Genomic DNA, 17,140 nt, shown 5'->3' with positions numbered 1-17,140 from the left:
AGCTTGTGACTTTTATTAAAAATGTATCAACACCACATTGCAGGATAAAATCTATTACAAAGCCTAATGTGAAGTCACGCTGGTGCCATTATATATCACCAAACTGAAACAAAATGTCATTCAGATGACTTTTCCTTAACTTTTTCTTTCTTTGCTCTGTTTGAAGACTAACTTTATCTTGAAATAAAAAAAAAAAAAAAAAAAAAAACTGTCTTGCTTTATGCACAAAAATTGGCACTGGACTTTGTTTTATGGTGGGGTAACTTTGGTATGGCACGGCAAGATCACATGAGAGTGCCATGACAATCATAATCTTTTGACATTTATGGGAAATAAGTGTTAATTTTATCTTAGCCAATCACAAGCTTTGACGGTTGAGAATCTGTAAGAATCTCACATTCTGTGGTTTGCAAAGAACCGTCCCAACTGTTTCTGGTACTTTAAGTGAACAGAGTAGACCCAAGTGTTTAAGCAGCATGAAAAGATCTTATATGGTAGTTTAAGGCGAACACAACTATCTTCGATCATAAACCTACTTTATGGCCCTGTAAGTCAGCTGAATGATTGTTAACCTTTAACCCTGAACGATAAAACTTAACATATCCTGTCGCTGATTAAACAGACAGAAAGTGAAAGCTCAAACTTCTCTGGTAAATTTGGACCACAAGATCAAAGTATCCCCAAAAAAACAACAATTACCAAAAAACTTTTTATGCATGGCTGTTTTAATGTTTTATAAAACGTTACAATGTTATCGGTTTTGTCATTAGTACTGTTCATATTTGCTTAAAAATACACTATCAACCAAAAGCTTACACATGAAAAACAACAAAATAAAATAAAATAATAAACAGTTTTGCTTTGAATATCACTGAGTTTGGAACTTTTGCTTGGAGAAAGAAGTAGCAGCTTGTTCAAAGATTTGCTAAAATGTTCTGAAAAGATAAATATTAGATGCTATTCAATTATATTCTTTTATTTTAAATCTCTCTATCTGTCTAACACTGCAATGTATTGTACTGGAATTTTGTGTGAACGACCAAATCAAAGCAGTGCAATATTGGGAACAGGAAAGAAAAATTATTTACTCTTTCTAAAACATTTTACAGAGGGAAATCTGAGAGGAGTGGTGTGCCCTTTGCTTTTGCCCTTGTAAGTAAGTAGAACCAACTTTCCCTGCAATTACAGCTGCAAGTCTTTTGGGGTTTGTCTCTAACAGTTCACAAATCTAGAGACAGAAAATATGACCAATTATTTGTAATAAAAGCTCAGGTTCAGTCAGATTGAGTGGGTTACTTTGGTAGACATAGATTTTCACGTCTTGGCCACAGATCCTCAGTTGGATTTAGGTCCTAGACTTTGATTTTGGCCATCCGAACAAATGACAACGCTTTTAATCTAAACCCTTGAGGTCTGACTGGAAGTTTAAGGCTGTTTTACTGCTAGATGAAAACTTCTGCCCCAGTCTCAAGTCTTATCCATACTTAAAAAGATTTTCTTTGAGTGTTGTCCAAAGTTTATCCATCCTCCCTTGATATTTTACCAGCTCAGGTTTTTCTGTCTGCAGCATTTTGCATGTAGACATGTTGAATTTCGATCTCATCGGACCAGAGCACCCTTCTATCACACGCATCCTGTATCCCCTACTTCTATTCTAGATGGAAACAGTACTTTTTTATTAATTTTGTTCAACAATGGTCATTTTCTCGGCATCGTTCTTGTCACAACAGGTTTTTGGAGCGCAGAACAAACAATGTGCTCTTGCCTGTTTTCTCCCACCTGAATGGTTTTCTGTGGCTTCTCCAGAGTTATAATTCAACACTTTCTTAGGATTAAGGCAGTTGTGGCTGATGGCCATGTCTTGGAAGGATTTCAATTATGCCACACACTTTTGATTTCCAAACACTATACTGAACAAAGCTTGAAATATTGTTTTACAACCCAACACTGCTTCAAACCCTCTCCCTGACCAGTCTGCTGTGAAGCTGTTTTTTCCCCTTTTGTACTCCACCAAACCTCTAAGGATTCCACAGCCCAGCTGGATAAATACTGAGATTAAATCACAGTTATTTAAGCTATATCATAATTGTGTAATTTTGAGTGGCAGGGTTGAGGATGTTTAGCCCTATTTGGATTTGCAACTTTAGTGCCTAAACCTGAACATCCAGCACAGCTGATGCAGAGACATCTAAAAATGTTGATTTTCTTATGATCCGAGTACAATATTAGATTCTAACCATTGACTCTTGGTGTCCTGAGCAAATATTTCTTCTGTCGAAGTCTCAGAGGTGTCTCATGTCAGTGGGTTGCATGTACTATAAGAGCCTAAAATTAATGTTTTTTCCCTGTTTATCTTCTTTATCTTTCTGTTATGAGAAGTACACGTTAAAGTGGAAAATGCACCGCCACAAGACTAACTATAGGAAATATAACCTACGGCGGGTTGAAAGGAAAACATAACCTATCCACTGTTATCTGACAAGCTGTCGGATGCTGTTTGTTCTTGATCTACATGTGACGAATATTAAAAGAATATTACATTTTCAGTTCTTCTTTTGTGTGTGTGTGTGTGTGTGTGTGTGTGTTCAGCTTTATTTTAGTCAATTTTCCTCTGTAGTCACTGGGTGGAAATTAAAGCTGAATATGGAAAAGTGCTTTCATTCCAGTAGATCAAAATAAACAATGATCATTTATCTATAATTATCAATAAGATAAAAAAGATTATATTTGTTTGTTAAATATATTGATGATGTTAACATCATGGAAACTAGTTTTGCTCACGTTAAACATCCAAAGAGACAACACATTTATCTCGTTTCTCTTTCTGCTCTGAAGCCACATGGAGATAAGATCACTAATGTTGACATCAAGACCCACACAAGCTTCACAACTAATTTGTGCTGAAGTTAATTTCTAAGCGATACACGTGACACCAAACACTGAGTAAATAAGTCCTGTTTCATTTCAGGTAAAAATGAACAAATAATTGCATCTATTTACAAACTGCATTATTTCAGCTTTATAGTATTAGATGAAAGAATTTTGTCAATTCATTAAACTGGTTTTTATCAAACATATTTAATCCACTGAGCATCAAATACTTGTGATAGTATTTCAGCATTTAACTTACAATGTAATTTAAACATACATGAAAAAAAAATTAAGTATTTTCACAAATTGTAGCTCACAAAACTGACAATATTATCCTGAAGCATGCATCACTTTTGTAATAAGTTAAACTGCAACAATAAATGGACATTTAACAAAAAAGCCACACAATAAGCTTTAATTGCAATAACTTGCATTTTTTAAGGTTTTCTGCAGCACTTCTATCCTTTCTTCAACAGTATACATTAGCATTACTTCAGCTTTATAACATTAGGGGAAAGTATTCACTCAACTTATTAAACTGGTATTTATCATATATATGTTACATATTTTAATCCACTGAACATCACATACTTTTATTTTAACAGTATTTCAGCATTTCAGTTACAGTAAACACACACACACACACACACACACACACACACACACACACACACACACACACACACACACACACACACACACACAGACTCAATATTATCCAGAAGCAGACACAAATTGTATAATAGGTTAAATTGAAAAAAAAAGTAAACATATAAGAAGCAGCAAAATAACCTTTAATTATAATAAGTTGCCATTTAAAGGTTTTCCGTGGCACTGCTGTCCTTTATTCAACAGTATAGCAGACAGTAGGAGGGGACACAGATAGATATGCGGTACATGGGCCTGACTGGGCGTTGAAGGCAGGACAGCTGCATTAGCCTCCAAAAATGGGCTCACAGCTTGCATCTTTAACAGGAAATCGCACTAAATGAAAGACTTTGGCAACCTTTCTATCACTTCTCCCTCTATCACTCTTTTGTGGTGCAGTCTTTGTAAACATGCAAAAATAGGCCTGTTGGACATTACAAATCACCTGCCTTTGCACACTTGTGCGTACACAGTGTCATCATCCACTGTTGATTTTGACTGGTCTTGTTGTGGTCTCTTTGAAAACTTGATCTTTCCGTACTCGACATCAACCTCCACACTTTGCTCCACTTTCCTCTCCTGCTTTTTCACAATCCTGACATCAGCATAGGTCAGTTCCTGGTCATCTTCTTCCACTGTAGCAGAGCAAGAAGGACAGACAAAGATAAACTTGCTGACTATATAAGGTATTACTTTGAATTAACAATCAAGAAGAAAGCTGTATTTTTAACCTTTGACGTTTTTCTTTTTCTTGTGAGCACAGACGAATGTGATGCCGATTATTAAGACAATTACCAAAGCTGTGAGTACACCAGCCATTACTGGCAACAGCCCTGTTTAAAAACATAAGAACGTAAGACAAACACAGAAATTTAATGCCCAGCATTACTGTGAGGGATTTATGAAGACAGGTGAAGATGGAGACACGGATCGGTCATAATGAATCCTCCACAGCAGAGTTTAATTTTCACTTACTAATGTACCAAGGTTGACCATTGCTGTCAGGACTTGTAGAAGTATTTGTCTGTGTCGTCTTACCCACAACCGGCATTGTTGTTGGTTCAACACACAGGCTGTTATTTTCTTTTTGCACCCACTTAGATATTTGTATCCCATTGGAAGTGCAGTTAATGAATATGCAACCTAGAAGCAAACAAAACTATTAGTCATGTAAAGATTATAATGAATGATATTTATCTATTTCTCACTCACCATAGTCAGATATCTTCATCTCTTTAAAGGAATTACTGACTTTATTCCTGACTGAGCAAACCAGACGGCCTGAGATGTTTTGTCTCAGAAAGATGATATTAGTCTCATTATTTCTAGAAAACAGCTCAGAGTCTGTCAGTGTGTTTCCATCCAGAGTCCAGTCGTACTGAAGACTGTCCCCACCCTCAGACAGACAGGACACCTTTAGCTTTCCCTGGGGGACACACTCAGAGACCAGCTGGACAGAGGACACAGGAGCTGTGAGAGAAACGCAGAAAAAACACAAAGTTTATTCCAATATTAAACTGAATATGATAAATTTTCAGCATTTTGTAGGGAGTCTGAAAGATACAGAATATATATCAAAGCTTTATGTGAAATGTTCAACGTATTTATGAATTACAGTATTAAAGCTTTATAGATTCTGTTTATTGTATTACTAGAAAAACAAATGAAGTAGAACATATAGGAGATAAACATTGGGTTACCTTGAACAAACAGCTGCAGAGTTCTCTGTGCTGAGCTCTTTCCATTTTCATCATAGATTTCAAGTTTATATTCACCGCTGTCATTCCTGCTCAGGTTATTGATCCTAACTGTTCCATTACTTGAAAAAAAGAGAAATCTGCTCTCCTTTGTGCTAGGGATAATGTTGTTGTCTCTCCACGTGAATATGTTTGAGCCGTTCTTTTTCCAGTTGATTCTGTGTATTTCTGAGACATTGTCCACCAGCCGAAGGTCCACAGCTTCTCCCAAAGCTCCATAACAATGAGCTCCATCCTGTCTGCCATCACAGTATGGGTCCACACCTTAAATTAATAATATTGAAAATATTAAACACAAATAAATATCATACTTAATCTTTTGTAAAATGAAGTGTTTATTTTAGCACATGTCCAAAATGTGGAGTTGTGTATTTTTTACACCTCAGAATGACTTTAAGCCTTTAGTGTCAAACAGCTCAGCCTGAAACACAGCTATCAGGAGGAAAACGTCTAGAAAGTTAAATCAGCACAACTTTCACTTCACAAAGAGGCCAAACCAAAATAACATTTTAATGCAATGGCTTTAAAATTGCAAATGTTTGTTAGATAACTAAAGACTACATAAATGTGTTCAGTTACTTCAGATTCAGGGATATATTTCAGTGCCCCAGATCCAACACTATTTTAACAAACCAAATCAAACAAATCGGACTGTGCAGCTCATAGCTACTAAATGTGACAGACAGATTAAAATGTAAATTTTATTTATATGGTTGTAGAAAAATATTTCTTACAAACTTTTTTTGATCCCTTAATTATATTTCATGAAGTAAACAGACAGAATACCTCTGTTTTAACTGATTTTGTTTCCAACTAAAAATAAATAAAGAACAAAATGTTTCTAAATTCAAAGGAACTAATCAAATAAATGAACTAAATAAACAACTAAGCTCCCATCTGAGCACTTGATCCTTAATCAAACAAATATTTAAAGTAGTGTTTAATTGATTTGTCTTTTAAGTTAAATGTTTTTACTTAGTTTATAAGAAATTAAAGATGATGTACAAATGTTTAATTCTTAGTTGTAAAGTAACCATAACAGTTTTTTTTACCATTTGATATAGACACTTGCTAAAAATAAATAAGCTAATGATCTTGAGCTTAACAACTATAAAACATTTCAATCATATTAAGCATGTTTCTAATATTTCTTTTTTTTCTTTTTTTTCCTGAAAGGAGGATAATTTAGTTCATGGACAACACTGTCAACGTTTATGATCAAATACCACAAAATGTAATTATTTTAGAACAATTTATTCATGTATGAAGGAATAAATATGGTGAAAGATGAAAAAAGTTAAAAACCTCACCCTGAGAGACTCGGAACAACATCAGTAAGACTCCAACGACGGCCTTCATCCCTGCTCACTGGTTCACTCTGCTGCTGTCAGGTTTTTGAGTCATTTATCCAGAACGTAATGTTTGTATTTTGCCCAAAAAACTGCAGTTTGTCCTGTTAGTGATCAGAGGAGAACTTGTGAAAACCTTGTTCACATAAAACAACTAGTGTTGATGTTTTCAACCTCACTGGGAGGAGGAAAGGAAGTGGTATGAGTCTTACTTCCCCTTTAACCAACAGCAAGAGTCGTAGCTTGTGTGCTGGACTGAGAGGAAGAGATGGGAAACATTCTTCAAACGGGTTTTGAGATAAAAGGTTATAACATGTTTTTTATGCTAAAATAAAACTGATCTCAGTCATTTCTATAAACATTTGATAAAAGACTTTCTTTAACTAAAATAATATTGGATTTACACACAATCAAAAAACTGTTTGTATAAACAATACTGTATTAACAATTATGCATTGAAAGTAGACATCTAATAGAGATTTTCATACCTGAAATTTTTTAAAATACGCTGCACATATTTGTGATCAGTAGGGTGATAGCTCTTCCTCGTGGTGATAAGAGGAGGGAAACTTTCATAAATTGATTGAAATGAAATCCCACTGAATACTGACAAATTTAATCAGGAAAGTACAGCAAATACATAAAGTTACCGCTGCTTTTTGTCCTGTTTGTTTCTGCTGCTACACATGTTCATATGCAGCAACAACATGTCAGCATTAAAAAAAGCATGCTTGTGGAAGGTATAGTGAATATAAAGCATTGTCCACATGCTGAATAAAAAAAAAAAGATATTATTAACCATCTTTAGTTTTTTTTTTGGCTCATAAATATCATTAATTCTACTTTCAAACTTGTTTTGTATCCATAAAATCGAACCAGATCAAATAGCAACAATTCTCCTTTCAATATAGAAAGCAGAGCTCTTTAGATGTTCTACTTTGATGAAGACTACAGAGCTTTCAGCTGTTTTCACTTTTTCTGATAAAAGAAATTGAGGGAATTGTCAGATACAGAACATGTAGGGTGTCCTAAAACAGAGCTGTGGACAAGAAGTTAGTTAAATCTGGAGTTTTGTGAGGAAAAATGGGAAAATATTACCAATATTTGATGATGCGTTCAGGGTGATGTGTAGTGTACGTTACTTTCCACACCTTCCTCTGAGGCCTTCACAGAGCTGGGTTTCTACTGAGATTAAATCACCCCCAGGCTGATTCTGTTTTTTTTTTTTTTTTGTTGCTCTAGTGGCTCGCTTTTAGCACAGTAGGCTGACAGGAAGGGGGGTGGAAGAGGGGGAGAGACATGTGGCAAAGGATCGCGGGTCAGTGTGGATGAGTGTTTTCTCCACACTGAGGTAGAGATTTTGTTCTCTTCCTTAGGTTTAAGCCAGGGAGGTCCACAGATCCAAGGGCTGATTCAAGAAGGGAGATAAAGTTGGGTCTTACCTCTTTGTTCCTCTAGTTAATTGTGGTAGTTTTAGACTAGGGGTATTGTGGTCAGAGTTTCACCTGGATTTTCTAGTAGAGAAGATATCATTCAGGTTTTTTTTTTGTGTTTGTTAAAAAAAAATGAAAGCAGATGAATGAAAGTTTCCCTCAGTGAAGCTCATGATCTGGTGATGAAGCTGTTACCAGACTGGTCGTGAAAAGCAGATGATTGATTTGTTATGGATACCAGCTACACTCAGAGGGACAAGGGAACAGAATGCCATCAGCTCCCCCTGCAGGACTACTTGATTTTTATTCTCGGTATTATTTAATTAGGTTTTTTGTCTCGTTACTAATGTTTTAATGTTTTTGTTATGTCAAAAACACTTGAGGATTTATGTTTGTGAAAGGTATAAAAAAATAAAATGTGCTTATTTACTAACAAGAGGCAAAGGGCTGAGAATATTAAAATGCTTCTGCCAACTTCCTTTGACTGAAAAACGCAACTTAGGGATGTTTTGGACTTTTAGCATTCTTTATATTTAGTACTTATGTGGCAGCCATTTTGTTTCTCCCTGTGGGCGTCGTGAGGTTTAGCTAAGACAGCAAGTAGTTTCCTCCTTTATGTCTGCTCACATGGTTAGTTTGTTTGTCACACTCTGAACCGCTTCACAGAGACAGGACGCCTTCATATCCCTGAGACAAACTCCCAGAGACCAGCTGGAGAGACGACACAGCAGCTTAAAGAGAAATGCAGATTATTTACTTCACAGAAGACCTGATTATATCTACCTTTTCTTTTATCAAAACCTTAGAAGGACCACAATAGGTGTAAATATAAAATAATATTCTGTTCGGTTTGAAGTGATCATTTAGACTTATTTTATAAGGAAGACATTAATGAACTTAAACAGAAAACTCCAGTCCTAATTACTGTTGTCTTTCTACTTGAACTGAGGACCCAAACATTTCATGCTAATAAAGTCAAAAAGACAGCTTGATAACATTTTCCTATTTACTTATGATTTTGTGCATGCTATATCATAGAGCAGGAGTCATAGGATAATTATCTATTTATGACATTATATTTATCAATCTAACTTCAGTTATAAGAAAATCTAAAATTGGCTTTGAACTCATACAATGCTGTTAATCCTCAAGCAACCAGAGATTTGCAACCAACAGAAGAGGGTAATAACTCTAAACACTGACATTTGCCATTTATTTCACTACAGTGGCATTATTACAGGGCAAAATTTTTAGATTTGCTCGTTTACCTGAAATCTGTGCAAAAAATATACATTCTTAGAAAAAAGAAAATAATGATTAAAAAAAAGAAAATGTGGAAAAGTAGCTAAATCCATGGTTTTTGTGCAATCCTTGAAAGCTTTAAATATTTCCAAATATTTCACAAAATAGGCCAAATGTGCATTTAAGAAATTTTTTTTCATCATTGTGTCCCAGTGGCCTGCCATGGTTAGAGCATTGTGCTTGTGTCCCAGAGGTTCTAGGTTCAACTACTACTTGGGTCTCTTGAGCAACATCCTTAGCCCCAGAAAGCTCCCCAGACGCCGCACAGTGGCAGCCCACAGCTCCCCAAGGGGATGGGTTAAATGCAGAGGACATTTATTGGAATGTGTGTTGCAATGACAATAAAGATGATGACGTTCTCTGAGCCATTTTTAAGGAAACATTGCCCCAGAAGCCACATATTATCAGCTGTGATGTAACATTAAATATTATAGTTGGGGATTTCACAAACACTGTCATTACATGCCTGATGCTGTGGGCCAGAGGAGCTTGGCGTGCTGCGTAGCGCTGCATGAGAGATAAGCAGGAGGAGGAGAAGAGGGGAGGGGTAAGGCAGGGACTTGTGCACCACGCTACAGATCAGGGGTCTCATGTAGAAAACTTTGCGTGGATCCATACTAAATGTGTACGTACGCCAACAAAAAAAATATTGAGATTTATAAAAGCATGCAGCACGCAGTTTTCTTTTCTTGACCACAGCTGCGCCTGAACGTTTGCGTACCAGGTTCCGCGTCATGTTCAGCGCTCTACACGCCCAGATTCAACCATACATGGTAGATGCAAAGCACCCCATAAATCTTAATGGGTATTAAAATGAGTCAGCTGATCGGTTTTTTTCATCATGTTAAAATGGCAACCACGGAGGAAAAAAAACTAAGAAACTCACAGAGAGCAGTTTATTACATCTGTAGATCAGAGGTAAAAGGACGTGTGTTGCCCACATTAAACGAACTTGTTAAAAAGTCAAATTCCTCTACATGAGAAAGGTGAAAAGAACGAAAAAAATAAAACGCAAAAAGCTGTTTAGGAAGCTGACGAGATCCTGAACGAGCCACTTCTCTGCGCTCTGTTTGAACCAGAAATTGGGACGTGTAGCCACCGTCCCCTGTTGGTTATAGTCATGTGCGTAACGGATGGGGGTACAGGTGGGACATGTCTCCCCTAATAGGGCTCGGGATCCGCGTTGCATTGTGGGACGTGGCGGCCATATTGACAGCAACGCAACGTTAAAATACCTCTGACATAACGTTGTTGAACGAAGAGACGTCGAAGTAGAGTTGAGAAAGAATAGATATAAAAAATATGTTAAAATCCCCGAAAAGGATCTGAAATTTACCGGGACACATTAAATAGAGAAATCAGGGACCGGTATGTTGACAAAATCAGCATTATTATGGAGCGCCGACGACCACTTGTTGCCACTGTTTTGCATATCGGACGTCTTCGGCTACCTTGTTTGCGATGTGAGCGCCCTATACTTTATAAAAGTTCCAAAGCTACAAGTCCTTGGAGTCTCATGTGCAGTTTACGAATGGATGGGTTCAGGAGCGGCAGATCATAAAGCCAGTTAAACAGTGGGAACACCAGTAATTCACACAAAGGTAAGCTGCGCTCAGATGGGCTCTGGCACCTGCTAACGTTAGTGCTAACAACCGCTCACGCATGTAATGTACTTTTAACTTGCTGCTATGTGTTTTCAAACGGTTTAGTTAGTAACGTTAACTGCCAGCCCTCCCTAAACCCTCTGGGTTTCTCACGTATTTGAGCCTTTTCCCGCTGCCGTTTTAGTATTTATGTGCCTGTATGTGGTGTCGCGGCTGAAGGAAAGAAACTGTAGGCTATTAAATAAAAACCGTGCATCTTTAACTTACCAGAATGAAAATGCAGGGAACACACTCTCATTGACATCGGGATACTGTGGAAAGTTATGATCGGTAGTCTTAAAGCCGCGATCCAAGCGAGCCGACAACTCTTTGTTATCGCAGACACTTGTTCTCCATGGTTGCGCCTCCAGGCAGGAAAGCGGTGGAAAGTTAACCCCATTTTCTATGTTTTTCCCATGGCGATCATGTGTTGCGCTGTTACAGCCCACAACACAGCAACGGTTTACCATGGTTGAAATGAAGTTACGGTAAAATTAATCAAATTAAAACACGGCTGAGAGAGGGAGTACAGTACGCGGTAGTCATAGGCAGTAGTCTGAGTAGCGGGGGCGGAGCCGCGGAGGCTTTCAATATGGCGGCCACACAAAGTAATACGTCATGACGACCAAGCCCTATTTCCGAATCTCTGCCCTTTGTCTCCCCCACGACTTTTTTCAGGCGCTCCGACTGTTTTAATCCGTTATTTACATGATGTACGTTTTTTTTCCGAGACACCTTTAAACGCACCATAAGCGAATTTCGCCGTGGATCACAGATGGAAGACGTGCAGCACGCGCGCGTGTGTGCGTGTGTGTGTGTGTGTGTGGTGTGTGTGTGTGTGTGTGTGTGTGTGTGTGTGAGCAAACCAACCAGAGCCAGCTAAAGGCACAAGCTTTAAACTTATTTTCCCAAATAAACCGTATAAATTGAGTAATGCTTTTGCATGCATGATGCAGATAACAGATAAATGAGGATTTGGTAATACATGCCACAATATCATGTTAGGCTAGTTGAAAAGAAAAACAATAGTTACCTTTGTGCAAGTTGGTCATGGTGAGAATAAACACAGCCCTCTTTAATTTATGTGTAGAACTCAAGTTCACTATGGCTTACCACATATTTAAAATAAATCTATTGCCACAATTGCTCTCCCTGACTGCTGTTAATCAGACTCAGGAGAGCAGAAGCACTGGATGATGATGCCAGGTCTTCACAGGTATGGAGAGGCTTTAACTTACTGGGTAAAATATGTCTGTCTGCAAGGAGAAAGCAAGCAATTATCAGGTGAGGGTTTTCACAGATATTTTAGAATAACTCATTGACATTCTAAAATATATTTAATCTATATAAGTAGCCCAGGGAGAAGGCCATGAGTCAGGGCAGAGACCAGGTTGCACACTCCGTGGCACACGGGGAGCAATCTGGGGCTAAGGGTCTTGCTCAGGAACCTATGGTGGCAGTCTGCAGGGATCAAACCAGGTTCTTGCAGTCTTCTTAGAATCACTGTTCTAGCCACTATGTCACAACTTCCTCAAATCTTGGTTGTTGAATAAAAAATGTGGCTCCTGCAGAAAAGGCACTATTCTCATTGAGAGCAAAAGGATCGGTTTTTGAGCATCTCTAGGGTCTATCTGTGCACAGGTCTGTTTGCATCACTGCTGCATTCTTGTAAATAGTCTGTTGGTGTTTTTTGCATAAATATACTAACATGTTTTGCACAAAATCACCCTCAGTTGCATGCTTATTTCATTCCACAAAAATTATAAAGTAGCTTGAGGAAAACAAAGTCATTGCTTAGAAGTAGCCCCCACAAAGATCTGGTCTCAGTCCAAATTGATGATGGCAGAGCTGAAAAGGTGTGTCTGTGAACACAGCAGCCTGCAAACCTGACTCAGTTATACACCTCATGGAAGCTCATGAAATGATAACCAGTGGCATCTCTGCATTTGGGGCAAGACCCCACCAGATGTCGCTATGGATCTCTATGTTTACAATAATCAGTGGGACAGGATCGTTCTTTATAGTGTGATATAAGACAGATTCCCTTAACAATAAAATTATGTTATAAACATTTGTGTATATATGTAAATCTGATAGAAAACTCAAAGTTTCTAACTCTCATCAGCAGGTTTGTGCAGCTGCATGGCTTGTTTTGTGTTTGTCTTGAGAAAAAACGTGATAAAGTGTTTTGCTCCTAATTTACTGGGCTGAGTGGAGCAAAAGTACTAGAGCGGGAGTTTTATATTTATGCTTTCATCCAGTCATTATTACAACAAATGACACCGATAGTTCTCTTTCATTTGACTGTATAAAATTTTATATTGCATATTTGATTATAATGTGACTTTTAATCAAATATGAACCTAATACAAATACTCCATGAAAATATTAACAAGAATACTTAAGAAAGCAGATTAAAACAACAGATGGATTTTCAGCTATCTCAAATCTTATTGGTGAATGGATAACCTCCCCTCTGACAGGACATCTCATAGTTTAAAGAGAAACTTCGGCTTGTGGATCTAACAATCATTTTACCAGAGACATTTGAGACTACATAAAATCTAAACAGTATAGTGATTTGCATTGATTGTTTTGTAATTGCTAATGGGTAGAGAGAAAGAAGTGGCAGAACATGTTATATGTATTAGGTTATTATTGATTTATTCTTATCCTGCACATCGCAGGCCATTTCTGGCAACAGCGGTGTTTGAAAACATAAAAACAAATACAGAACTTTAAGCCCAGCTTTACTGTGAGCGGAGCTCGCAGCAGCTGCTTATACAGCTGGGAGCCAGAAGCACCACGGTACCGTCGTGAGCTCCCCGCCGCACCACAACACAGGAATATGCAGCTGGGATCCAGTTCTTTACCGCAATCCTCACCTGAGAACTCGCTGACAGCATACCTTCAACACAGTTACGTTATGCAGCTGTCTGCCAGCTTTTCACCTCAATCACATAACAGGTCATGACAGCGTTGTGGTCACCAACCTCCATATTAGTTTGTTTTTCTTTTAAATCCGTGTGTTGGAAAACCCAGACTTGAATTTCTCCACAGGAAACAGCCTTCAGTAAAGTCCCCATTAAACTTTTCTAAGATTCTCTCGTCTTTCGGGAGTGGGTGGAAACATCATGCATTTTTGAGCACCCTCGGCCATTTCAGCTCCCCTTTTTAGTAACCACGGTGAAGTTAGTTTGACGTTGAATATGGGATTACTTTCACTCCACGGCATCTTCCTCCTGTTCGAACTGACACAGGGAGGAGAATCTGTGATATTAAAATGCTGCTGCCATCTTCCTTGGACTGAACTACATACTGTGGCAGCCAGTTTGTTTGCCCCAAAGACAGGTTTAATTAAGACAAAGTAATGTTCTCTTTTGTGTTTCTACACAAGGTAAGTTTTTTTTTTGTCACACTCTCAACCACTTCACAGTGACAGAATGCCCTGGAACAATGTTGTGGGAAATACACAGAAACCAGCTCAGATCAGCTCGACGGAAGGACTGAAAGAAACTGCAGATTTATGGCACAGAAACTTCTTCCTTTTAAAAACTATACAAGGTATACAACATTTAGAAACAAAGAGAACGGACTTGTGTTCTCGTCAAGTCCATTTTTGGCAATAACAGAGGAAGTACAAACTTGGGGAGAACAGCAGCACGCAGAACGTATCTCTGTGTATTGGAACAGAAGTGTACTCGTGTTCTTGTGACATCAGCACACAAAGCTTGTCTGGACCTGCATTTCACCTAGGGCTGGATGATATAGAAAGAAAATGCATATTGATAAAATAGAAATCATATTGATCGATATTAGTGCTGTCAGTTAAACGTGTTATTAACGGCGTTAACGTAAACCCATTTTAACGGCGACAATTTTTTTGTCGCTGTTAATCGAGCGTCAAAACACACACACTGTTCCCTAATGTTTTTCCCCCCGCCGCGCTCTCCGGACTGTGTTTCTTTTACCCTCTGCGCTTTCCGTAGTTTCAAGAGTGCTAGAAAACTGTAGCAAAAAAGACCCGCGCTGCGCTCACTGTTGCCAACAGTGAGCGCAAAGTTTCTTTTACCCTCGGACACATGCGACTTTGGGCTTCTTTTTTCTAAAAGCGCTTCTAAATTTCATGAGTCACGGGTTGCGGGTTTTTTGGGCAGGTTTCTGAAAGTGAAATCGCTTATTTAGGCTCTAAAATAAGTGACGAAATAGGCGTTATTATGAGACCTGCCTGCACTACATTTGAGTGCATCCAGCTGAAATCTCCCTCCGCCATAGGAGCCGATGGTAGTAAAGGCAGACTGAGCAACTCTGCACGTATTTTCTGCAGTTTACGGTGCAATAACCGGTGATAACTGCTGAAAGTAGATTACATGGTGCAGATCACAATTTTAAGCAGAGATTGGTTCTGAAGATGAGCTCTTACACATTGATAGCTAATTTGTTGTCTCTGTATTTGGCAAACAAAGGATGAATCACGTTGCCAAACGAAGTACCTGGAGTTACTAAACAGTTGCTAAACAGTCTCATTCAGGGTATTAGGCTCCTGGCCCAGTTGCAAGCAAAGTGTAAGACTGGAATGACCTGGAAAGTTAAAACCTTTTTCCAGGCTTAAACTCTATGAATATGGATAGAAACAGCAAGCAAAAATATTCAAAGAAATTATTGTTGTTGGTGTGAAAGCTCAGAATTAGATGAGAGAGAGAGTGAAGAAATGAACAAAACTTATGACTTTATTGAAATGTACAATTTTTATTAATTTATATGCATAATACCATGTCTATCTTTGTTTAAGAGGCAAAAAAAATATATCGGCATGAAAACAGGTATTTATTTACACATTTGTTTACACACTGTGTAAACATCAGGGCGTCATGGTTAGTCATTTAGCCATTATAGTCCAGAGTTTAACATTTGGCACCAGGATGTTTTCATTCCAATTCTGAAAAGTGCTTGAAAAATAAAAAAACAAAAATATTTTTTCTACAAGCATGTATTTTATTACTGTCATTTATTGCAAAATTGCATATTAAAATGCCCAAACAGGCTATTACACTTTCAGAAATAAAAGGATAAAATATGCGATTAATTTGCGATTAATCTCGAGTTAACTATCGACATTATGCAATTAATCGCGATTAAATTTTTTAATCGTTTGACAGCACTAATCAATATTGATAATTATCAACAAATTCAAAACATTGGAGCCTGTGTAAAGCTCACCCAGTCAATTGAACGGAGGCAGATGTTTGGCAGAGTTAAGTAGGTAAAGTTAAATAATTTACTTTTGATGTGTTTTTACTGTCTTGTTTTTAAGGTTTTACCAAGGTAAACATACCATGAGCTTACAGGCTAAGCTCTCGCCAGCATGCAGTCTTGAAACATAGCTATGCTGATGTGTTTTGGGTTGTGTTTTACTGTTATGACCAACTTTATTTCCAAAGGGGTGTTGTACACCGATTAAAGATTAATGTTTGTGTTTTCTGGTCCGCTCCTTCATTGATGGGGCCATCCTAACACATTCCTATGCTTTGATCTAAACCCTTCAGGTCTGACTGGATGTTGATGGCTGTTCTACTGCTGGAAGATAAATATCCACCCCAGCCTCACATCCTTTATAGCCTCTGACAGAATTTGTTGAAGTATTGCGAGGCATTTAACACGATCTATCTTCCTCTGATCTCTGACCAGCTTCAGGGTTTTCTGTCAGCAGAATTTAGCCTGTAGACCAGCTGACTTTTGATTTCATCGGAGCAGACCACCTTCTTTCACATGTTCCCTGTGTCCCATACATCTATTCTTTCTAACTGCAAACAGTAATTTAATTCTCCTCAACAACGACCTTCTTCTTGCCACTTCTGTTAAGAGGTTAATGGAGTGCACAACTGATAAATGTGCTCTCTGCTTGTTTCTTCCACCTGAGCTGTGGATATCTGTAGCTCCTCCAGAGTTACAATTTATCCCTTGGCTACGTCTCTGATTAATGTTATATTAATATAACTGTTTTTGTGAATCGCCATGTCTTGGTGAGATTGCAGTTGTTTAACACTCTTCCCATTTATAAACCATATATTTAACAGAGCTCATGAGATGTTCAAAGCTTGGGATATTGTTTTATAACCTAACCGTGATTTAGATGT

At 37.9% G+C, this 17,140-nt stretch overlaps 1 protein-coding gene across 4 annotated transcripts in view; it reads right to left on the bottom strand.

Moving 5' to 3' along the window:
- Nucleotides 1-17,140, bottom strand: part of LOC105923996 (contactin-1-like) — a 48,554-nt gene that overhangs the window by 24,465 nt on the left and 6,949 nt on the right. For 3 of the 4 annotated variants that reach the window (XM_036127449.1, XM_036127451.1, XM_036127452.1), the window contains exons 1-2: nt 6,587-6,796; nt 5,220-5,540 (exon numbers count right to left, since the gene is read on the bottom strand). In XM_036127449.1, the coding sequence (XP_035983342.1) occupies nt 5,220-5,540; nt 6,587-6,635 (370 nt within the window). In that variant the 5' untranslated portion in view covers nt 6,636-6,796. Of the gene's footprint in view, nt 1-5,219; nt 5,541-6,586; nt 6,797-17,140 lie in introns of those variants that run through there. The other variant, XM_036127450.1, reaches the window with a different exon arrangement.

This window comes from Fundulus heteroclitus, chromosome 23 (assembly GCF_011125445.2).
Source record: "Fundulus heteroclitus isolate FHET01 chromosome 23, MU-UCD_Fhet_4.1, whole genome shotgun sequence".
NCBI lineage: Eukaryota > Metazoa > Chordata > Actinopteri > Cyprinodontiformes > Fundulidae > Fundulus > Fundulus heteroclitus.
The sequence above is the reverse complement of the archived record's forward strand: the minus strand, read 5'-3'. Positions and strand labels throughout refer to the sequence as shown.